Raw genomic sequence first — 25752 nt, 5'->3', positions numbered from 1 at the left:
TTCCTTGACCTTTTAACTATACATCTATTTTACGTCAAAAATACAAATAATTGTCAAAAAATTTTAAAACTATGCAATGTATATGTGTAAAGTTAAAAATTTTGAAATATATCTTATTATTATTATTGGATTGGTAGACAAAAATATATTAAATAAAACTGTCGCGTTATTTTCTTTAATTGCATTGAAGAAACTAGTCTAGCTTGTCATACAATGACTTTTTACCTAACTTTCTTCTTTAATTTAAAAATTAAAAAATCAATTTAATAATTTAAATAAAATTATTTTATTAATTTATATTTCGAACACGCATATACATGAGGATTTATGATTTACCGATAATGACTTTTAAAATATACATAATGATGTTAATTATGGAGAGGAACCAGTAATAGTAATAACAGTCGTATCAATTGATTTCGAATAAATGGAATTTGTGATAAAATGGTGCATTACGGATTGATTGATATCTTTCTCCATATCTCCGTAATGGCGAAGTCTACATGATTGTGCATCAAGGGCTTTTTGTGATGCTTTGACACGGGTCCTATGCTAATTTATCACGGTGACAATGAGGCTTCCGCGTAACGAGCGAATATTAGTTACTAACAATCACCCATGTCAAATTTTTATATGGGATAATAGTACGTGTGATGCAATTTATATGTGTATTAATAGTCTTTCACAGATTTTATAATAATGCAATATTGTACTTTCTGTGACTACTAAAATTTCAAGATTATTAAAGATTAAGAAATTTATATCCGTCAATAACTGTTTTTATTTTTAACATGTATTGCCTTTGTAAATTCTTCCTTATTATTAAAAAATAATGAGATGTAACTATACTATATGCTTCTGCACATATTTAGTAATATTTTGTTCATATATACCATGAAATATGTTATACAAACTCCAGATTTATTTGCATTCTTCTGCAGATGTACCATCTGTTTATTGCATAAAATATTTAATTATGTTTTGTGAAAATTTAAATTCCCGTCACTGCGCTTGTACAATAAGCAACATCTACTTTTGGCGTGCTGACGTGTGTAATAAAAATATTAAGTTTATAATTGAATAAAGCATAATCTTCCAGCATGAATGCGACAGAGCGTTATTAATATTTAAATAAAAGCTTCAGTCAAAGCTACTCTTTTGCGCTCGGCTAGTTGCATGAAAAGCTACTCCGTCTTTTCCAACACGAGCGGAGCAAAAATTATTCGAAAACTTATATAAGATATAGTGATTCTTCTCGCTCACATTATCCAAAATTTGAAATATTATCCACGTTTCATAATTACAAAATATTTTATAGTAAATTCACATTCGTCTAATTTAAATTTTTTGGCAATATTAAATTTCTGTTGAATAGATAATATTTGCGTGGTGTTATAATTTATTTTACTTTTAAATATATAATGTATATAAGAAAAATCTGATATCAGTTATAAATATATTAAATAATTATAAATAATAACATAAACTCAGGTATGGATATTAATTTGGGATTAATTAAACATACTATTTATGTTTAATGTACAGATTGAGAGTTTATTCTCCGTTTAACATGTACGCGTACGTCTATCGTATAATTAATTATATAATAATATCACGTATTTACAGTAGATTTTGTGCGCCAGTGCCAAAAGACATAAAATGACAGTTATCTCTTTAAAATTACAATGAGAGAAAAAAATGTTAAATTGCTTTGTCAGCTCTATTGGCTTTATTCAGTTTGTATGTACATATTGTGAAACTAATTTTTCATGCCTTTGTGGCATAACTTTTTTATTACACTACACAGAACATCTACACGATTCGAAAGACAGTTACAAAAATATATGTTGGACAAACGGTAGAAGGGAACTGACTGTGGATAGAAGTATTGTTGTAGCATCTGTGATTGTTACAAAGTGCAATGTCATTTCTCATTGTTTTATTATATTTTTCTTAACTCTCGATAATTTTATATTTTTTCAGGTTTCTCGTCGAAGACTGTAACACTATGATTCAGTGAAAGATAGCTCGAAGTAGCAGTTCATTTCAGGAACCTCCATGTTCGTAAGTACCTTTTTTTCTTATGAAACATAATGAGATAGTTAACTGTTTTTAATAGTTAACAGTCGAACAATGTTATAAACACGTAGCGAGTTACTTTTTAAAATTATTTCGAAAGTTTAGTTTTGAAAAGTGTTATTCTAGAAAATGCAAAATAAGTTTGATCTTTTTCTGAAAATGTCATATTTTTGGAAGACAACTCAGCCAGGAAGAAAATTTATATATATTCCATCCGTGAAACATTAATTTTCTTAATCTTTCTCATTGACTTATAAAAGTGACAAAATTTAAAAAGAATATTTAAGGATTATAACGAGCGGATATTCTAGTTGCGCCTTGTGCTGCCTGCGGAACGGAATGTCTGATTCTGTCGCGTAAAATGTTTGGCGTATCTTTTGTGTATCTAGATGACATCCGTGCGAACTCGTGCGATATCTCGTCCATCGGATGTTTGCCCTCTAACGTTTCGTGCATTGGTATATTAGTGTCCCTGGAACGTTGTGATTTCATCGAATACAAAGCCGGTGATGGAATTTCACAAGACCCCATATTTCCTTCAAAATGATGTTTCGGTTTACAATGCCCGCACCAGGATTGGTCGAAGATTTCCGCATCATCTCCTGAAACAAATAACAAAATTAAAAAACATTTGTAAACTTTGGCTGACATTTATTAATGCAAAAGCATGGTGATAAAATCTGATAAAATCAACTAAATAAATTTGCAAATTAATTATAATAATTAATTAAAGAAGATAACTAGTACTGTGTAATCATAATTTTTGTTAATATTACTTTTCTAAATGTTAGGCTTTATTACTTGCTTACCGAAACGCGTCTTAGTCGAAAAATTTAGATTATCCTGGAATCTACAATGGTTCCTTCGCGAAGTTGATGGTTTCCTGGTCGAGATATTACCGCAACGGCTACACTTTCTCCTATCGGCAAATTCTGCTTCCGTAAAAGACTTTATTTCTGGCCTCGTCCGTGTTCGGCGACTTGGCTGAGTTAGCGAGGTCATTGTGTCATATCGATCTGTTGAACTCCTCTGCGGAATCCAATTTTGATGATAGCCCATCGATGTTCTTCGAGAATGATTTTTCAACGCTTGAGCCGTGTACAGATCCTCCTCCGACAACGTTTCATGGATATTGTGATCAGGTGTGTTGTGGTAGTACCTAATCATACAGGCACCTCGCAGATATTTGACGTACCGATGATAGAATATATATGATTAAAGAGAACACCAAGCCAAAGCAAAATACAGATAATTTATCATTAAGCTATTTAATTACAACGTATCCTGTTTAATGTGCGTTTATGCCTCTAATTTCTGATTTATACTACTTTGTCATGTACAATCCATTTAATTCTTCATTAGCTTTGAATGGACTGTCCACGCCATAGCGCGATTAAACTAACAGAAATTGAGAAATAATTGGGATTAACCAAATTAGATGAAACAAGCGTAGTAAAACACATTTGTATATCTGTATAAGTTTTTGGTCTCAGCAAATAGATAATAATAAATTGCATATTTTTTTCTAATTAGATAATTATACATTGGTCGTTAAATCAAAAATTGTATAAAACAATTTTTTATGTTTATTTTAAAGATTTATATTACAAACCTTGTTGGTAAATGATAAGTTTGATACAACTTTGGTGATTGTTGAGAGTAACGAATTCTATGTGGATCTTGTTGCTGGTTAATCATTCGCATTCGTTGTGCTCGTAACAATGCATCTTTCTTAACTGCATTGCGTTGTATTGCTTCTGTTTCGGCAGGTGCATCCGATTCTTCATCTATCTCATCGTCCGCTTCCTGTTCATCGTATTCCTTATTGACAGACTCGCCGATCCTTTTGTCGCTTCGAAGGGACCGATCGTTCTCCGCTATATAAACATTTTGTTTTAAGAAATTAAATGCAGTCGCAATAATTACAAGCTTTGGATCATTTTGAACACCTGTAATTATTTTATAAATAAATACAGTTGTATTGGAAAATTGTATTTGGAAAACTTTTGTCTCGATATATCATTAATCTCTTCTATTTTCTATGCCATTTACATTATAAATGTAATAATAATTAAAATTATTTAGATTAGCTTTTTTATATTTTTTGAAATATACTTTTTTTAAACTACATATGGATTTATTAATTTTTTGTTAATATATTTTTTAAATGTGTTACAGTTTTGCATAAATAATAATGAATTGAATAGCATTCACACCTTCGTTTATACCTTCCTCTTCAGCGTCTTCGTCTAAATTATCTTCTGTAAAATTTCCTAGTTCTTCATCGATATAGTCTGTATTGTTCTCATCTTCTTGCTGAGTCTTGTATCGATCTTTATTTACGACAACGTTATTAGTACGATCGTTATTTCTACTAGATTTCGTAGTAATCTGCTGGTATCGCTGTGGTACTTCCGTATGAAGAGCAGAGGAATGTTTCGGATGCGTCGAACATGGATAAGCGTTATGTTTAAAAGTCTTGTAAGAATTTGCGGAAGAATAATAGCTCATCGGCGGTTCTGGCATAGGACTTTGATGACGTCTAAAAACATGAAACTGCTTTTGATTCACTTTCATAAGACTTTCCGTTTATGAGAAGCATTAAATTTATTCTTTACCGTTATACTTCTAATAAAATTATATTTTTTAAAATTAAGGTTTTACATGAATTTGAATATTGAATCTTTGAGTGCTGTATGAGTTGCATTCATTACAAAAATGTGTTACAAAAAATTAAAGACTTTAAGAATGCCAAGGTATTCATATGAAAAATTTCTTTAAATTTCAACAATTTTACCAATTATTAAAAATTACCTGGTACTCTTATCAGTGGTATCTTGATTGTTTCTTTGTGTATATTTCCAATATGCATCAGGCGGAACTCTAGCGTCGGTGGTTTGATTAGCAGACCACGTAGATGTATGTGGTGAAGTGTACTTTGTCTTATGTCTTCCAATTTGCTCCATTTTCGTCAGGAAACTTGTATAAATATTTAAACATCGTCAAAAACAAATATTTTTATTTATAATATTTTAATTCTCATACTTTGCATTCCACATTTCTTAAATTTTGTTTTTCATTATTTATTACGTTTCTGTTTACACTGTTTACTTTTGGCATTTATTATTATTTTATTTTTCTGTCATGCTGTTTAAATTTGAGTTAAGTATGATTTGCACTTCTTATCATAGCAATTTGTTGATCAGAAGTATGTTTACAATTTTTAGAAACACAATAAGATATCTTATCGTACGTATCTTCACGGTTTATTTTCGCACTTTTAAGCTAAGATATGAAAGAAATGTTTTAAGAAATAAAAAACTCACTTTGGAACAATCAATAATGTCTTTTTGCAATACGCAGTTTTCTTCGTCACGATTTGCAATTCAAATACAATTTCTTCAAAGAACGCTCGAATTTCGTGACACGATATTAACGAGCTGGCAAGACGACGAGCACAGAGATGAGAGTGAAGAAAGTAAGACGCGACGTGGATACTTTACGAGAAGTTATAAAAAATGATATTTCTTCAGGAGATTGATAATTGTACGTTCAATATCTCGTCTGCAACTACATCCGCATAGAATAACTTCTCGGCTTCCTAGGAGAACGAAATGAAAAGGATAGAGCGGCGTAGTTAAGGAAGAAGGAATGAGGTGACAGTCACGATCTAGAAACGCGTAGATCGTGATTTTCTGTTTCACCATTTGTCGGTTTCGTTGCTGTCTTCGTGCTCCAACGAAGAATTCAACGTGCGCTGGAACTCATGCACTCTCTGGCTCTGTTGCTCGTGATGCAATTTTCGCCACTTGATGCGGCGATTCTGGAACCACACCTTAACTTGAGCCTCGGTCAATCGGAGTGCGTGAGCCAGGTACAATCTTTCGGGGCCCACCATGTATTGCTGACGCGCAAATTCACCTTCCAGACGTTCCAATTGCTCCGCCGTGAAAATTGTTCGTACCCTCTTCACTTTGCCGCCCCCACCAGAACTGGAACTTGAACTGCCGTTTTTTGTCGAACTTTCCTGACCTAAGAAAATGGCAAGCAAACGTGTAGGAGGGCAATAAGGAATATTTAATTGCACCTGCTGCGACAAAAGTTGAATAAATCTAGTTAAAAGAGATTTTATGTAGTTTAAAAACTACATAAAAATGCAATATGTGTAGTAAATTTTTCGTGATAAGGTTAAATTTTACACAAACATTTTTATCTATTGAGAAATTTATGAAGATATTCTATACAGACATTCTAAAAGATTTTATAATAAAAAACATATATACCTATATTTAGAATTAAAAAATTTGGAATACCATTGCTTTCTTTTCGAAGTAGAAAATTTAGATATTTGACATTTTCATTCTGGTGAAAACTAAAATTTATCTGAAGTTGGTTATAGGCTATCGATTATCATACAGTACACAATTTATAATAGCATTTCGGTTGTTTCTTTTTAATTTTCTCTATTTAATAACATGTTGCCTGTAATAGTATTTTTAATGCTTTTCTTGTTTTTGGAAATTGTGAAGAAACAACAAAATATTATTGTTCCTTCACAAGTTTCAGTTTCTTTAAAATACTCCCGTTCCAAATTATTTTGCTTTTGAATTTAAATTATAATCAGTATCTTTCAATTGTGATTCTAATTTTGATAAATAAATAATTTCATTGATTATTATGTAAAAATAAAATTTACTAATAGCGTTTATTTTGTTTGTGCAAGCTAGATAAATTTAAACTCGTTCAAAGTATTATTTTTGTATTTAAAACATTCTTTTCTTGCAACAGATAAATTGACATGTAACTAATAGAAAATAAGATATTATATAAATACCCTGGTGTTTTCTGTATTGTTGCTGTTGACTTCGCTTTTCTCGCTGATTGTTTCTTAGGCCCAGAATCGCGTCGATGGTGAAAGACTTCGCTTGTTGCTGCTGTTGTTGTTGAGAATGCTGCATGTGCGTGATCGAGTGCGGATGCGGTACTTGCGTCGACAAGTTTTGCGCGGATAGTTCCGTGCCAAGCAGATGCGAGCGTCTCATGCGCTCCAAAGCTATAGCTTCGAGATCGGGGTTTCTCGGCTGTACTTGCAAGTTTCTGAATTCCTTGTGATCCAACATGCTCGAATTTTCCAGTACACCGGCACCACCGCGCAGTCTTTCGAGGGCCAAACTGCTAATGTGGGTGTCCCTCATTCTATCGAGAGAAAAATTAAACTCTTTCATGCGATCAAGATTATAGTTCTTGAGCAGGCCGAAGTCCTTCATTTCCTTTTCCACCACGAAATTGAGATCCTTGCTGTACCTGTCTAAGGAGGATAACGACGCATGGGGACTCCTTTGCTTGGTCTCGCGCAAATTAAACAGCACGTTCTTGGCGCTGGAATTTTTTGATCTGCAAAGTGTCACGGCGTCAGCTGACTCTTCATTCTCGTTCGATCTGTCTAACGAATAATTAATCTCAGTCAAATTATTGGGAGAGTAAGCGAAATCCTTGGCTTTATTCAACGTCATAGTCAGATTTCTGGTCGGGTTTTCGCATGGAAACTCGTTGAATCGAAGGGTTCTATCGCTATCTTCAAGACTAAGATGAAAATCCTTTGGCTCCGTCGATGCGTCCTCTTTAGTTTTATCAATGGATAGATTAAGTTCCTTGATACGCTCATAACTCTGAAATGCTCTTAATTGAGATTCCGAATGGCTGCTGTCACTTATGCAATCCGATAAGTCTTCCGCCGTTAGTCTGCCCGACGGATCGCTCGTCTCCATTTTAAAGTGTTCTTTTGAAACTGTTATTTTTCCTCAATATTTTCTTGACACTACGGATAACACTGTTGATATAGTCGTCAGAAAACAGTTAGTATTAACTGTTTATTAATCTTTTTCGTTATTTAACACAGATATTAATTTATCTTTAAAAAAAACTTTCTAACTATCTTAAATGCAATAAAGAATCACAGCGAATAAATTCGAGTTCTTTTAAAATGTTATGTTATTTACATAAACACTTATCACAAATTTTTTCCTCAAAGACGGCGGTCAGCTAAATATATCCAATCAGTTTTTCTTCTTCACCGTAGTCATCAAATCTGTTCATCACTGTCAGAGTTATTATAAAAAACTAATTCATCGTGTATTTTTCACCAAACGGATTATGCTATTCTTTAGTCACATTAATTTACCATCCACAATTTAATGTCGAAAGTCATTAGATCACCATCATAATCATGTTTATTATCGATGAATTATTATCCCATCGTGAACAACAAATTCGCGCACTATCACAATTTTTGCAGACTTATTGAATAAGTGTATGTAGCTTGGATTACCAAACGGTGGATGGATAAATACGAACGAAACGAAACTGAAGGCGAAGAAGAGGCGAAGGTATGAGAAAGGAACGTAGCGGTATCGAAAGAGACCGAACTACGAAGACGCTTGCGACGAAGTATGATCGGACCGCGTTGGCGCTCCGCAGCATCCAAGGATAATGATGTCAAGCACGAGGATCACCGCTATCGGATAGGGTTGGCCAACGGGACCAAGGATATCCAGCTAATGATCCCGTACGTGACGAGGAGGGTATTCACCCGCCGCTTCGTAACCCTCCTTGCCCGCCCGCCACCCCTAACAATCAGTCGACCGTTATGTTTCACCTCCGCAACCCCCAAATGGACCGCAGGATACCCCCTCGTACGGTCAATATTTTTTCATTCGACGAGAGAAGGCCGGGGCGCGCGTCGTCGCCGGATCCTGGTTGGCCGGATTCTGCCATCACCCCGTGCCCGGGACACGCCTACCGCGAGCACCGTGGGGGTTATTTGCGGGGAGTCTGTTACTTTTTTCTACCCTCTATCTCGAGCTATCCAGCCAGCATCCACCTCCGTCGAGTCGCAACCCGTTCTTCCTCGTCGCCGTCCTGCGAAAGCTGCTCCCCCGTCCCTCGTAGCAGGCACCCATTAATAAGCTTTCGCCTAGACCGACTAGCTCACTTGAAGATGCTGATACCACCAAGCGTTCCCAGGAAGCGTATCCGTGAAGACGAAGATGAGCGCGTGCGTAAACGTAGTTAGCGCCTCGCTTCAACCGCTCGTCAGCGATGTCATCCGCGTTCAAGACCTTCCGGTAATTAGGTCCTAATGATGATGAGGTAGTTTAATTTTGTTCGGATGATCTTTCTTATCTCGTCTTGGATTGAGATAGTCTTCAACATCGAAGAGTTCACTCGCTATGGATTATTGGGAGGAATTTCGCGCAATTTATCTTACGAAATTTCGCGCTGACTCGGGGAATTCTTGAGCTAATTACATGAAGACGGTAATATTATAATGAACATAAATTAGTTGTAGAAAACGGTTATGAAAAGAAGATATTTAGAATATTGTTGACATATTTGTCGATAGAATTTTTGCACATGAGATATATACTAACTGATAAAATTTTTACACGTGATATACTATATAGTAAAAATAAACCGCTATTTTCGAATTTTATTTTTACATATTACAAATAAATTTGTACAAAAATTGTGTATTAAGATCATATTATTATGGAAAATGTTTACTTTTACGTTTACAATGAAAGAATTGAATTTTTAAATATTAATTCTAAATAAAAAATAAAATCTTTAAACGTCAATAAAGAGAAGACACTATTGCCAAGTATAATGTATGTTTGTCTGCAGCTTTTATATAACTAAATTAAGACGACGACCGTAGTTATTAATATATTCTAAAGATGTTGAGGTAAATAAGTCTTCCTTAATTGCTTCATGCCAATCTGAAACTTCATCCACAATCCCCTCATTAGACGTTGACGGGTACGCGGGAATTTCAGTACCTTGGAAAACCTCTAAGGAGGTTACACTCGAGGGCAAGAGCTTAATTATGTCGAGGTTTTACATCATGTCGACTTCATGCACGCACAGCCTTATCTTTTTGTCAATATGACAACATGACAATTTAATAATACATGGCGCTTTATTTGAAGTCAAAGAGAAGAATTGATTTAATCGCGGAATTTAAAAGACTTTTATATTAATTATATTTTCTGTTAGAATCCGCTAAAATAATTAATGTACGCGTAGTATAAGAGAGTAAATTTTTTTATATTTTGTAATTGTGTAATGTGTTTCTATACAGTTTTGCTATACAGAAAAATTATTTTTACATATATAACAAATTTAGTATAGTTCTACTTGCAATTAATAAATGCACAATGCACACGCGCGTTATGTATATTAATAAATTCAAATGTTCCATCTTTCATGAAGTAGGCATACGCATGAATAACACCTCTAATAAAAGTTTTGCGCTCGAAAAGCCATTATGAAGTTAAGATTAAGCCATAAATTCCAAATTTACATACAACTTTTAAGCTATTCTCTAACTATTTTACAAACCAGTTCGTAATTGCATCATATATTTCTTATTACACAAACTTTACTGTAAATTGCTTTGCTATAAAGAGTTAGCAGTGATAATTTAATCCCTTTAGTTCTAAATCTTTATTTATCAAGTATAGAAAAACTGAAAACTTTGTTTTAGATTGTTTTAATATCAATATATATTAGTATATATTTGTGTATATTTTACGCTAAATTAAAAGAAATGTAATTAAGAAATTTTTTAATTATCTTAAAATGTAAATAATTATATCTTAAGGCCCCCGCACAATAAAAAATATAAGAATCAAGGAACAGATATTAGCGATTAGAAATAAGAAATCAGGAATAAAGCTGGTGTAGCATTAATACACGATTTTCGATAGGTTAAAAATCTAATATTGTCTGTATTATTCTTTCTTTCTGTTGTCTGTATTTTTCATCGTGCATCCAACTTTATTCTTGATTCTTTAGTCCTAATCGCTAATGTCTGTTCCTTGTTCCTTATATTTTTCATTGTGCGAAGGCCTTTACGTTAAACTTGCGCATATAAAAAAACAAGTACATCTACTGTTGAAATCTACTGTTCAGTTAAAATTTAGTCATATTTTATTAATTCGTATAGTAATTTGATTTGGAAGACAGAATCGCATATACGTTAAATTTACAGGAAAGAAAGAACGTGTGCATCGTCAGGTTAATTTCCTCGCTGTCTTATTTTCACATCGTACCCTAGTGTAGTAATTATCAGTTTTTAGGTAAGGCTCTCGAGGGGAGACAGAAGCAGGGTCGAATGAAATTGGCGACAAATGAATAAATTAAATGGTGGCCCGTACCGTAGTGGGGGTCCAAAAGAATTTCTATTGAAGCTCGATACCTACCCTCTTGATCGCCGCCCAAATGACTTGCGACTCACCCTTATTACGGCCTGAAATTTATCACGGAAATTTCGTGGAGTATTTTACCCGGATAATTGCTCCGCTTTATAAGAGCCACCCTTACGAGCCAATATATAAGACAAAGACGATCAGGCAAGACTTCTATTCACTTCAGCGAATTCGGTTCGATATGCAGACAGATTAAACGCTTGATGAAACAAATCAAACCAACCAGAATTTTTTTAATTCCTTATTTTTTTAATTCTTTATTAAAAAACTTTTTAAAAGCTTTTTTCTTAAAAGACATTTTTATAACGCATCATATTGTTTGAGCTATTAAACAAATTTTATTTTTTAAGAAATAAAAAAAGACATGCATAAATTTACTTATATTATGTGCTTAGATAAATTGATTTATTTCAGGAATATTAGAATTAAAAGATTATAAGATTAGAATTAAAGAATCCAATTAAATGTAGTTGACACTGTACAAACAATGTGCAAATCCAATGGACTTTACATTCCGTTAGCGATTTCGAAAATCAAACTGTACATCTCAAAATGTCATTGTCCTAATCATGATAGCTGGAATTGACTCTCGTGTCCATGAAGTCCTCACATTGTTCGCATCAATCATTGATCGGCTCGGTAAATCTATCAACCGCGGAAACTAATCCAATTCACGATACCTGATGCTGATCGCGACATGGAGAGGATCATTAACTAACTAAATATCAATTTCGATAGTAAATAGTATCGCCGCGCTATCTATTGTTTCCAAATTGAATCCGTATCGGGAATGATCTACAGCTTAGCCGTATGCGATTGCTGTGCCGTATACGCGTGAACACATGTATAAAATTCACGAACGCATAATGCCACACGCATCCCCCTTCCATCCTTCCACTCTGAACAGCCCAGGAACGTAGGTATTGCGATCGACACATACAAAGCAGTCTCTCCTCCCTTCCTGGACTCTACAGCATTCTGTTGCCTTACAGCCGACGCTTCCATCCTCCCTGGTCCCTCTTCACCGCCTTGGTTACCCTTGCCACCTTCTCCTCCTCTTCCTCCTCTTCCTCCTTCTCCTCCTCCTCCTCCTCATCTTCCTCCTCAGGCTTTCATTCCACATGCGATATTAAAGCCAAGGCAATTAGCGGTGGGGGTTGTTGCGAGGGACGGCGAGGGAGTACGACAGTTTCAGCCGGGTTTCGTAGTCATCCGCCTGGTGGGGCTGTCTCGGATATGATTGGCTGTCAGCGGGGGTTAATCCCTGGGCCCGGCCACACCCCGGCATGTCTCAATCCACCCCCGTGAATCCGGCCGACCGAGCTTTCTGCCCGGAATCCACTGAAAACGAGGGTGAAAACGCGAGCGGCAAGGATATACCGGATGTAACCGAAGCGCGCGGGATGAGTCGAGCTCCTTAAGCGGGAAGGAGATAATTTCGGACAGATGATAGCGTCATCGGGTAAGAAAGGCGGTAAGCGTATGCTCGTTTTTAATGATGTAGTAGTTAACGTTTCATTACGCGGGTGAAAATTTTGCGCTGTTCTACAAAGAACTGCGTAAAAGAATGATGAAGAAATTGTTTATTTTGAAAATATTTAGAAACGGAATAGGCAAATAATCAAGCATATAAGAATTATTTGAATAATTATAATTTTTATTTATTATTACTTTTTTTACGAACATAAAATACGAATTTATATATCGTTAAAAATGTGTGGTTTTATTATAATTCTCATTTATCATTACTTTTTTTACAAACATAAAATACGAAAAGTTTATATATAAGTTAAAAATGTGATTTAAATTGAAATAATTTAATTAAAACGTAGTTTTTTTTATTGGAACCGAGCATTCTGTACTATCTAAATAAATCTTCTCATAAATTTTTTTAACAATAGAAAATTACCTTTACTTAGAAATTAAAGAACTATGACATTTTCGATAATTTAATATTTACAACTCCAAAGATAACTATGTGGTTTATAGATATCATACGAAAGAACATATTAATAACGAGTTAAGTATAATCAACACATGCGCGGTCTAATATTTAATTTCAATTTTCATCACAATTATTATTGATATTACTAATTATATTTTGTTTCAGCTGTTTTCATAAGTCGCTAAATTTAGTAATGAATAGCTGTAGCGTAATTTAGATGAAAATCAAGCAAAGTTTCAAACTTTCAGCAACTAAAAGGATTGTAATAAAAATTTTACTAGCTAAAACAGGAAAAAAGAAAATGTAGAAAGTATACAACTTGATATCAGGAGGTAAAAAAGGCGGTAGTGTAGCAATGCAGCAGGTTATAAACGAAAACTTTCTCTTGCGAAATTAAATACGTTACTTAATTAATTATCGTATTGCCGTATACTAAACGTGCGTATATATACAATTAAGTAAAATTATTTATTATGTTAAAATAATATAGTTTTTTATTTATTAGTAATTTTGCACGTACACAATAAGATATTGCAAAATCTTAAAAGTATAATATATAAAATATTATGTAATATATTTTTATTTGCAATACTAGATTTTATCAAAAAGTATTCATACTACTTATAATTGTCCATAACGAATAACTATTACGGTTTTTGTTACGAGATCAACAATTAACTTCTATATTCTGACGCACACTGCGCGAGTAATTACAGTTCTAATCCGTCACAGATGCGGATGTTATTTTTCTGCAAACGCAAGGCTTTATGTCAGTAGCCATACGTTTGCGTGACGCGTAAGATCGATTTTCTGACATTTTCGCACATCTCATTCGTGTTTCCCTATTGACAGTGCGGAATGCTGTGAAAGGTTGCAGCTCGAAAACGCTTAACTCTTTCGTCGTCAGATTGATTACATCCGTCAAATGCCTTTCTGGACTTTGTGGAGACGTACCGAAAATAGCGAGGAACAAAATTATGTTAGAAGACGTCAAAATGCGCCGGAGAAATCGATGCGAGCATTGCTGGCTCTGTCTACCATCGAGTAAGTGCCATCTTGAAGTTTCTTTATTACACCAATCTCAAATAATTGAGAAAATATATAAATGGATTCATGATTATTGAAATAGAGTAAATTAAATCTTCATGTTAATGACCGAATTAAATTCCTTTCATTTGCTGTCCGCTAGAAAAAATATAATGCATAAACTAGTACTGAATATTTAAATATAGTATAGATACCTATACTACTGTGTGTCACATGTGTAGGTCGATTTTTGTGGAGTCAAGTAAGGTTAATTAAATTTCTCCGTAACAGCGATATGCGAAACTGTACTTATCTTGTGGTTCCACGAACATAATTAATATTCACTTCCCTTGAAATCTTTCTAAATGTCTATTATAATAACTACTTTAATGTCTTTGCTCAAAGAACATTATTATTATTGTTCTCTTTATTAAATAATATAAATTTGCAACAATATTTGTCTGTATATTATGCGCAACAATTCGCTTTGACAACTTTGATACTTTGATAAAAAAATATATATTTTTAACAAATAGCAATTTGTAATACTAAGAATATTCTATTTAATTACCCAAAATTAATGAACAATTTTATTATTGCGATAATAATATCTATAAAATTAAATAATTTAGAGACACAAACCGCACATGAGAAATATCTCATGGTTATGGAATTTGACATTACGGAGAAATCATAATAACGTTATAAGTGTTGTATTTTATTGGTATGCAACATGTGTGCAAGTATAATTTTTTATATAATATTTTTTTACATTTAAAAAGTAATGTGTGCGTGTTTGTGCGTGTTTATATGTATAACATAAAAAGCTGAGAATTAAATATAAAATTAAAAAATAAATATTAAAATAAAATATTAAAGTAAACGAGAAAGTATTCAATTTATGTCATGTTTCGTCATATCTATTTATTTTTATGCTGCTTTTGTCATATAATGAATAACCAATCATATAACTCAGTCATATGAATAATCAACGTATGCGATATAAATAACATTAAACGGAAGCTGTATACGATATCAGCCTTTTTATCTTTCAAACTCTTATCTTTTGTGCGGGGATTTACATTTATTTATTTTTTTTAGGATTTATTTTTAATGCATAAATCTTGCACATATATATAACTTAATTTAGAAACAATACTTATAGAAATATGCAGATATTTTTTAATAAAATAATACCACATTAATATTAATTTTTAAGTACAATGTAATTGCAATATTGTAATTATACTTAAATAATTTAATTTTTTCTTTGAGTAAAGCGAATAAATATTTTTTATTTAATTAATTAATCACATAAAATTATATAAAAAGAAAAATTATAAGATATATATGTTTGTATATGTTCTGAAATAACATTTTCTACAGATTTCTCAATATTTTTTACATTGAAAAAGAGAGAATCGTAAAATTAGAATTATTTATATATTTTAATAATATATAATAAATATGTTATTACCACAATATTTTTTAATTAATTATTTTTATTTAAAAATATATTTAATGTAAAAAATAATTTTGCAAGATTGGTGAATTGCGTGAAAATATTATGCACAAAAAATGTAACAATAACAAAAATTTTTGCAAGAAATATTTGTTGTTGTATTACATGAATTAATGAAGAAAGAAAGCGTGAGTAAACGCACACACCCCTTCTCTTCGCATACGCGTGCACAATCAGTTGGGATCCCTAGTTAGTGAGAGTGGGTACTTGGTAGCATGGAGACTGTTGTCAGTGCCACTTTTTCCTTCGTAGGGGTCGCGTACTAAATGAACGACGTTAGTGCAGGACTTTCTAATTAATAAATCGCAATCATGTCGCGCAGTTGCAAATAATCATAAAATAATGTGATAACTAAGATAAAATCTATTGCACGTCAAAACAGTGCGTGAATGTGTATATATGCATAACTATAAAAGTTCGTGCTTCAAAAAAAATTCACAAATTGAAGATTCGCAAGAATTTATTCAAAGTAAGTCACAAGTAGACTTTAAATGGTTTAGCCATGTTGAGCAATTTAAAGTTAAAATTTTATCGCACAAGGCGTCTTTCGAAAAGTTGCACAAAAGATAACAAAATAAATATTGAAGAGATAAGAAACTCGTCCGATATCTGTGAAGAAAAATATTTAACGAACAGAAATTTATCAATTTTGATCGATAAGCAACTTGAATCGGATGTCGTGGACAATGTTTATCTGCGACAGAAGCAGCACGTTGAAGGGACGTCGAATTCTTCAACCAGGAGTTCACAAAACTCGTACGTTCTGATAGCAAGTGAAGAAATGCCTGTTGTATTGAACGATACAAACTGGGAATTCGTGAACTGTCATGATATTACTGAAAGCATACGAAAGGATAGTGCTGTAAAAGAATACTGTAGTCCCAAGTGCAGTAGTGCTTGGTTTCTGAAAATCCGTCGCGAGATTTTGAGGAATCGCCGTAATAAAATTTATCCTGTAAAGTAAGTGTAAAGGTCTTTTACGTAATCTTTTCTTTCTCTTTTAAATAATGAAGCTATCGATGATATGATTTTAGGTAATTGATAATATGAGATGATAATATCAGATAAAAAATATGTATATAACAATTAAGTTAATTATCTCTTATTGCTTAAAAAGATTAGATTGAGAAAACAGCGGTCACATTGTTGCATGATGAAATTTTATTCAACAGGATATATTACGTGTATTTCAAAGATAAGTAATGCAAAGTACTGATATTCACATTATATTATGGTTTCCTGGCATAATGTCGTCATATACAGAACACTATTATGATTCAAGATAGCATAATACGTGCTACAAACGTTTAATAGATTTATTTTTAAATACACACAACACATATACAATTATTATATATAGTATATCATCATATATAATACATATTTATGAAAATTTATTTATAATGCTGATTCGTTGCTGTTATCATACAATTAACGGTACATTATAATTTTCCGAGGTCTTGTTATCGTAGCCACATCTCGAACGGAATTGATAGCGTAATATCCGTACGTAAAAATAGTCTGTCTGTTCACATCCAAATGTGACGGATGTTCCGTTACGATAATGTATTTCTCACGGTCTTTTACGAAGACACTCGATAGTTTGCACGTGGCAGGGGAGTTTAAAGACCCTCAGAAGCGCGAGCGGAAAACCTGGCATAGGTTCGCTTTGCGCGTGGATGAGTCATTCCAGTAAATAGTAGTTTGAAAGTAGCAAGCACGCGTGCATGGTCGAGTAAACAGCAAATAACGAGAGAATATGTGGCTGTGTTGTTTTCCCTCGTGATTTTTATCATTTACGGTATACATATTACAGGTAAATAAATGCAAATTTTAAATAATTTAATTTATTGTGTATAGATTATTAAAAACACAAGAATATTATTTTCACGTTTCCTTTAATACTTCAATTTTCTTTAATGTAATGTCTTAATATGTAAAAAGAGAAAAATCTAGTTTTTTTCTCTGATTTATATTAATGCTGCGATTGTTATGCAAATGATTTTAAGTGATAAAATAATCTTAAAATAGAATTCCAATTACTAATTTTTGCGCCAAGTATAAGAGTGTTACAAATATTCTCATACATGTCATATTACTTAAATTTTTTTTATTTTTTTTTTTTTAAACTGATGTACCAATTTACCATATCAAATCATTACAAAGATCTGTGCATGTATTACTCAGGCAATCTTTTCAAGCGAAATATTTTATCCTTAATTTAATTTTTAATAATCAGTATATGTAAAAGTGGCCAATATCATTAAGAAATATCATTATCACGTAAAACTAAATATTCATTACGTACATTACGTAGTCACGTACACCTTTTACTCGGCATTGCACGAGCGAATGCTACGTGTGCCGCGTGCAGGCGTGCGCGACACTCTTGCGCAGCACGTGTATGTGGTGGATTTCCTGCACGCACCGAACCTGAACGCAGGAGGGTTCACGACTCCGTGATTCGATATGCCTTTTGTGCCTATTCTCTCGAAAACAATACTTTCAACCTGCCGGATAAGAACACGAGGCTTTTAGTGGCGTGATGTGTCGAATAATCTTCTCAGTTTTTTTTCTACGTCAACGTGAATGTAAAAGAAGAAAAAGTAACGTATTTTATTAAACATTTTCGAAAAACTACGAATCACTGTATATATAAGAAATAATATAATCGATTTATTACATTGTTGTTTTTTAAATAATTATCTACAAATTTTTATAAATCTATAAATTATATTTATACGTAGGAATATTTTTATCAAATTTTAATTCTTTTATTATTAATTATTTTTAAAAATTAGTAAAAATATGTAAAGTTGATTAAAACTTGGAGACTGTGAAAGAAAGAATAAAGTCATTAAAATTATGTATTTGCACGTTTGATCACAAATTTGCAACAGCTTTAATCCATTCTCGATAATACGAAACTTTGACGTAAACGCCAGCCACTTTTCCACAGCCATGACCAAAAGATACAACGCCGTAAATTGTTCTTTTACTGGCTAATGCTCCTCCAGAGTCTCCAAAGCACGCATCTTTTCCTTGGGTTCCGTAACACAAATGATAGTCATCTTTGACGAGTATTGCGTATGAGGAAGTGGCATTAACACAAATTTCGTACGGAACATGCTGTACATAAACGCCCATAAGAGTTTTGGCATTCTCTTTCTATAAAATATTTTAATTAAATCGTTTGCTTTTTATTTTTTAACAAAATTGATAAATAGATAGAAAAGAATCTAAGAAATACAAGTAATCAATAAGCAATAGCGTTCTTATTTAACAAACATTCTACACACATTTTTGAGATGCGACAGTTTTGAATTTTGAATTTTGTTGCTGGTATAAGAAAATATATAAGTAAGCAATATAAAATATTTAAAATATCGATTGTATACTATAAATTCTTACGTATTACAAATTTAGCTTACTCACTTCTTTATTATTTATGTATCCCCAACCACAAACTAATAGTTCATCATATGATTTTTCGTGGGTTGATCTTGGTAAACGAACTGATCGGACGGTTCTCGAAAAATAAAATGGTGGTTTTACTTGAAAAAGCGCGATATCGTGTTCCAACAACCTCGAGAACCAAGAGTGATATGTGTCGTTGTATACATGAATGTTCGTCACCCTATGCACAGACCCGCCTCTGTCTGTTTTATTGGATCCAGCCCGTACATAATATTGTGTCGACGGTACTCTAGGAAATAATGAAGCATCAGAATACAGTTAAAATTATGAAGACTAAACTTCCCGTGCTCAATTTGTAAGTTTAATTAAAAATTAAGTCTAATTATATGTGCTAAGAGAATTAATAACAATAAATCACAATGTTAAAATCTCATTACAAACAATGAAGAGCAGTGATGGCCCACGTCCTCGATAATATACTGGCACCGCATAAAAATCCATGTGAATTATGTAAAGAGAGCTGCAAGTATTGTTATTTTTAGAAAATGTTAGCAAATAGATAAATACGTCGACGTATATAGTTGAAAAATATAATTAACCATGAAAGGTCTATATTTTATGTCAATTGATTGTCCTCCAATAATTTTTGGTTGCGCTGTATGTGTTGCATTTCCGCCTGTTTCTTCAAACAGGAAGCCTAGGATATACATAGAGAACGGTAAATGTTATGTAGGCATGTCTCGTATTAATAATAATGGAAACAGCGGCCATTTAATTATCACTTTAATGTTATTATATGTATATAGTACCTATATTCGTTTTATACGATAATAACTAAAAATATTAATAAATATTTCTCTGCTTTATTAACAATAATGTATAACGTAAATAACTATTCATACCAACAAAATAGAGAATAATGACTGCTGCGCGCATTTTTGCTGACTGTGTCATCGTACAACGTGATCGAGCATATGTAAAGTGCGACGATCTATTTCGCCGTAGTTGTAAATGTCAGACACGACATATTTCATAAACGTTTAACAGCTACAAGCGTTGATACTATTGCAATTACCGTATCGCAACAGTGCCGAGATTGAACGTGATTTATGTAAGCACCATAAGCAAAGTGATAATTTGAAATTTATTATTTCTTATCGCGATGAGACGAACACTTATTAGTCAATCAAATATTACTTATTAGCAGCGGAATTATTGTAATGATTCATAGAGTTGCTATCTCGAGGAACATGAAATTGCAATGTAAGTGTGACATGAATTCAGTTAAGGATTTCTTATAAATTATTTAACGGCAATGATATACATTTAATGTACAGATATACATTTACATTTAATGAATACCAAAAATACCAAAAATAAAAAATATATTATATAATTTGCATAAAATAAAATGCGTAAATAGAAGATTTAAAAATCATTTTGATTATAGTCTAACTACTTTTATTTAAAATTTTATTAAGTTTCTTTACACATTATGTATTAAGCATTTACATGTCACTTATTTATACAGACATACGTTTACTGCATGCAATATTGTATAATTAATTTTTCTGCTTTAACAATATAACACATATGTATTTACTTATTTTAACAACGCTGATATCGTAAATTGCTCATTATTTCTTAGTTATTAAGTAAACCATAAAAATTGTTTGTTATATTTATAAACGTGCTTTGAATAGAATTCACATCGTCTTCACCATCAATATTGATGATTTCCTCATAAGCTATCGATATTATCCGAAATAGTTTTTAATCGGTTTCTGTAAAATCTTTTAGAAACAATGATTGGCCAGTGTCCAGGTGTAACCCATTCTTCCGCCAATTCTTCGATGTTAGATTCATCTTTGTGCTCCCCCAAACAAAATAATGTAGAAACCAAACTAATTGTTTCCATGAACATAGTGACCAATAGCAAGTTATTTGCGAGACAGGCTAAAGTGCTCTTGTTATTTTGGCTTCGCATTCTACTTACATCATTCATTGAACGCATTAGTCTTTCAAAAATAATATCGGCCTCTTTTCTTATTTCTGAAATATATATAATTAATTTATTAATTTATAAAATTCGGCTCTACTACATTGAGGATGAACTATTAATTCCAAATTCTTTGATAAATTTGAAATCAATTAATAAAAATTGATTTTAAAAATAAAGATATATTATTTGTTAGAACTGCTTCAGTAGCAAAATAAAATATGGTTTTAGCAATTCTAAAAAATTAAATCTAAGAAATTAACAATTAATACAGTGAAATATTTCCTTCTTTGTGTGTAATAATTAATATAAAAATACTTACGATCTTTCTTAGAATATATAGCAAGATATCTCATTTCATTATTTTCATCAAATTCATTACTTGCACTGTCTGAATCTGTCATATCTGTCATATTAGTCGGCGGAATATCAGTAGAAATCGATGTATCAACATCTGTATCACTTAAATTTGCACATCCAAATAATTCCAGAAGTTTTGTTATCCATTCAGATAAGCAAATGAGAATTTTAGAATGACTGTGCCAGGACTCTTTTAAAGAGCTTCTAATACCGTGAATAAGAAACTTTTGAATCTCTAACACGGAACAATGAAAATTTCCAACAGCAAGCATTGTTTCTTTTAATATTCCATTTTTATACATATTCAATGATATAACCATCTTTTTATACCTAAAAGGATTATTTATGTAAAATCATAAAGAATTTAATTATAAATTTTTAATATAAAACTATGACCAGTTATACCGTGTACTAATAAAAATTAATAAGTATATTATTACGTAATTTATTAAAATATAATTAACCTCATGGCCGCTCTCTTGTCCTTAGTGGCACTTTTCGAAAGCGTATTCAATCTTCTGTAGCCTTCTTGATAAATCATAAAATATTGACATATATCATACGTGAGTTGACTTCCCCATATGCTTCTGGAAAGTACATTCCCGAGTTCATTCGCAACACGGTAAAGAGATGACCGTCTAGGTATTCGTTGGTCTAAAATTTTCTCGTAAATATATTTCACTTGCTGCGTTGTAGTCTTCGGCAGTCTTCGATTTGCGGCGAATTTGCAGCGAATGTTTGCATTGCCATCTTTATCAATATTAATCTTACATTCACTTAAACGTTCAATAACGGTTAACCATGGTTTGACAAGAAATCTATGATGAACGATTGTTTTGTTTTGATCTCTCGATGATGACGTGCAAGTTGTGAAACGTCGTAACTCTTTGATACAATCGCTGTAATGACTGGTCCTTTCAACAAGTGAATGACATAGCAGCATGTACAATTGTTCACTGGTTGTGCCGTTACTTGGTACAGAACGAACGAATTCTCGATCAAGTCTGGACTTAAATGATTTCACAGTGTTATCGGGTGAATCTTTCGCTAAATTTGCAAGAGCTCGATCCAAATTAAAAGATGATGTTAGTTTCCTCTTGTCCGTTACCGGTAATAAACATTTAAATAATTTTTTGCTGAAACTAGCGGCATCATTTATAGTACTGAAAAACTTAAAACTCTGTGTTAGCTTGCGCGGTGATAAGTCCTGAAATAATTAATAAGTTATATTTTTTATATACAATTATCTTAATTTATAAAAAAATTTTTCTCGATAATACTACAATTGAATAATTTATTTTAAAGCTATAAACAATTCTACACACATTTATGTTTTAGCTATAATTACTTTAAATAATCTATTATCTTTTGACACTATCAAACTTACCTTATCCTCGTATAAGGTCATATTATACGTTTTGAAGTAATGATTAATCGCAAATCGAATCTCTTCTCCTATTCTGATCAAATCGCATAATAGCAGCGATCCTTGAACCAGACCTTCGGTAAACCAACTATTAGAGACTGTAGAGTTCCACAATGTTTGCTCATACTGACGAACCGATGCAATTAATCCGCTGGTTTGCGCAAATTCCATAATTTTTGCACGTATAATCTTGCTTATCATATTAATCGTGCTTCCCAAACTACCTCCATCGGGAGACGACAATCTCAGAGTTATTGGCTGAGCGATCGGTCCAGTTAATCTCGCCAAGAAATGTTTTATTATTATTTCCGCATGTTGAATCTGTTTTGGATTTACCAAAACAAATGATGTAACATCCAATTGATTTCTTCGGGATGCTGTCCATGTAGAAAACGTTTTATTACGATAAATATTTTCCGTCGGCGTACAAAATACAGTAATCTCTACAACAAGTTATGAAGAGAAAAAAATTAATTATTAATTATAGATTTATTTAGTATTGATATGAAATTAAAAATAATACACTACCGACGAATAGGAACAATATAATCAATTTGCAATGCATGTTTGAGCTAACTATGTTTCCAGATAGCTAGTTTAGTCTTTTATGTAGATTCTTTTAAACGTACGTCATGCAATTTGTCTCAAGAACAATGGAAAATATTTCTTCTGTACGTTCAGTTAAACTTATCTCGTTGCATGCTATATTGACGTATATTATAATAAAAGTGGAAAATTTATGCTTTCGTTCGAACAGACGTTAATGTTGCTTGATATATGTAACACGATATGATAATGATAAGATACAAGATTTGTTTTCGAGATTGCAGCTCAATAATAAATATTTTTTATAACTTTTGTAAAAAAGTAAATTATTGTCTGATGTAAAGATTAAAGCTAGCGCATTCCTATTTCCGTATCATAATACCGCAGAAACATTATTGATGTTTCCTTCAACGCATTCGCAGTGATGTATGTATGTATATGTATAGTATCAAGCGAAATGGCGACGTGGCGCCTGCGTTCAAGGACTGCAACGATCGCGACGTCAGTCTGGATAGCGGCTTTTACCAGGAATCAATTCTCGTACAGGTACTGGCCTAGAATTAGTAATGGAGTGCGTTTGCGATATTGTCTTCTGGTGTCTACGATAAAATAAAGTAAACAATTTAAGCAGAATTAAAATTCAAATAATCATTGCGTTATTAATGACGAAAGTGACATTATATAATTTTTAATTTCTTTTGTTTTTTTTTATAAAGTGTACTGGCTGATCGAATATGCCATTATATCAGTGTTTATCAACAATTGTTGAAAAATATTTTCCATGTAAATTTATTATATCTTTTAAATCAAATTAACCATCTTGCCGCAGTAAATTTTGATTTAGAAGATGTAACGCAATGTACGTGATATAGGACAGAGTAAGAAATAGTATCGGTAAGAAATACGTTTTTGCGTCAGTGATTCTGCGATATTAATTTCATACATGTCTACAAAGAGATCACCTGCATAATAGATGATGTCATCGAGATGATAAAATAAACTCCACGAATGTTGAGTCACTTACTATACACAACTACCCGTCTTGGACAATTATTTAATTAGCCTGACATCACAACCACGAAAGATAAGTCACAGACGAAATGAACCGAGCGAACATTTCTTCCGTGCACTAATTACTCAATTTTTATTTAAATATTAGCTAAGAAGAATAAGTATGCAATAAATTTTAATTTTTTACATACTAATTTCCTGCTTGATTTTTTAAATGTTAATTTTAGCTTAAATAATTCTTTGTTGTTTCCTTAAAACGCACAAAAAAATTAAAAATTAATTAAATGAAAGGACGCTAGTAAAATTTATATATGTGCTCCATATTAAATAAATTATTATACATTAATTTTAAACGTAACTTATCTCAACATATACATATGAGAAATAGAGTCTCTATACGGTATCATTATTTTTTTTTAAATTTGTATTTTCGAATAAATAAAAAGTATTTTTAGACAAAATAATACCGTAAAATTAAAATTATTTAAATACATAAAACACTTTGTAAAATATGCGTAACGGATAAAAGAAGTGAGAATGCTGTGACTTGATAATAGGTGCCATCTACCGAGCGATCAAAAAGTACAAGTGAATGGTTGAATGTTTCATTCAAGAATAAATGGAACGCTTACTAGTCGCACCTATACCGGCCTTAACTCCAGCCGGCATATTTCCGTTGCGAAATACACTTAATTTTCTTTCGCACACGAGGTCAATATCTTGCAAGGAATGTTTCTGTGAGTGCGCGGTTAATATACGTATACCATTTTCTGCAAGTTCCGCAACTATAAGATACAGTTAACAATCGTATGCTTAAAATAACGGTGAAGCTGTTGGAGGATGCTAAATCGCATATAGGTGCGTATACTGATCCATTGCGTGAGATCGAGGAAATCGAACAAAGATGGACGAAGAAACTATGTGGAAAGGTTTCTATCATAAAATCGTAGAAGAGAAATTAGCAAAGGAGAATGAGCAACGAGAGAAATCGGAGCATGAGATAAGGTAAAGAGATTTCAATTGAGTTTTATCATTTACACTGACTTTTAATTACTCTGTATCTCATATGTTTTAACAAAAGTCAATGTATGTTTCGTACAAAAAATTTTATGTTATTTATTAAAATTACTGAAAAGATAATAGGAACAAAGT

At 32.3% G+C, this 25752-nt stretch overlaps 5 protein-coding genes across 12 annotated transcripts in view; 1 reads left to right on the top strand and 4 right to left on the bottom strand.

Moving 5' to 3' along the window:
* Nucleotides 1–312: 312 nt before the first annotated feature.
* Nucleotides 313–5045, bottom strand: LOC139808496 (uncharacterized). Its single transcript, XM_071770545.1, has 5 exons — nt 4894–5045; nt 4296–4621; nt 3692–3956; nt 2889–3238; nt 313–2681 (listed from the first exon to the last, which is right to left on the bottom strand). Exons 1-5 carry the CDS (start codon nt 5043–5045, stop codon nt 2362–2364), a joined length of 1413 nt encoding a protein of 470 aa, XP_071626646.1. The 3' UTR covers nt 313–2361.
* Nucleotides 5046–5779: 734 nt separating this feature from the next.
* On the bottom strand, nt 5780–9349 carry LOC139808497 (uncharacterized). Its single transcript, XM_071770546.1, has 2 exons — nt 6914–9349; nt 5780–6111 (listed from the first exon to the last, which is right to left on the bottom strand). The coding sequence occupies exons 1-2, from the start codon at nt 7845–7847 to the stop codon at nt 5780–5782; spliced, it is 1266 nt and encodes a 421-aa protein (XP_071626647.1). The 5' UTR covers nt 7848–9349.
* A 4740-nt stretch (nt 9350–14089) lies between these two features.
* Nucleotides 14090–25752, top strand: part of Stac (C2 and C2B_Munc13-like domain-containing protein staccato) — a 29321-nt gene continuing 17658 nt past the window's right edge. For 2 of the 8 annotated variants that reach the window (XM_071769429.1, XM_071769425.1), the window contains exon 1: nt 24032–24135. In XM_071769429.1, coding sequence (XP_071625530.1) covers nt 24047–24135 — 89 coding nt within the window. In that variant the 5' untranslated portion in view covers nt 24032–24046. Of the gene's footprint in view, nt 14338–16167; nt 16802–24031; nt 24136–25132; nt 25606–25752 lie in introns of those variants that run through there. The other 6 variants (XM_071769430.1, XM_071769434.1, XM_071769422.1 and 3 more) reach the window with 6 other exon arrangements.
* On the bottom strand, nt 17807–20212 carry LOC139807927 (trypsin epsilon). Its single transcript, XM_071769436.1, has 5 exons — nt 20161–20212; nt 19858–19955; nt 19696–19778; nt 19277–19547; nt 17807–19009 (listed from the first exon to the last, which is right to left on the bottom strand). Exons 1-5 carry the CDS (start codon nt 20210–20212, stop codon nt 18725–18727), a joined length of 789 nt encoding a protein of 262 aa, XP_071625537.1. The 3' UTR covers nt 17807–18724.
* Nucleotides 20759–23911, bottom strand: LOC139807926 (uncharacterized). The gene is made up of 4 exons (XM_071769435.1): nt 23005–23911; nt 22082–22824; nt 21580–21947; nt 20759–21310 (listed from the first exon to the last, which is right to left on the bottom strand). Exons 1-4 carry the CDS (start codon nt 23242–23244, stop codon nt 21000–21002), a joined length of 1662 nt encoding a protein of 553 aa, XP_071625536.1. The 5' UTR covers nt 23245–23911; the 3' UTR covers nt 20759–20999.

The sequence above is a fragment of the Temnothorax longispinosus genome, chromosome 2, assembly GCF_030848805.1.
Source record: "Temnothorax longispinosus isolate EJ_2023e chromosome 2, Tlon_JGU_v1, whole genome shotgun sequence".
Lineage (NCBI taxonomy): Eukaryota > Metazoa > Arthropoda > Insecta > Hymenoptera > Formicidae > Temnothorax > Temnothorax longispinosus.
Note: the sequence above shows the minus strand (reverse complement) of the source record. Positions and strands in the feature narration are given on the sequence as shown.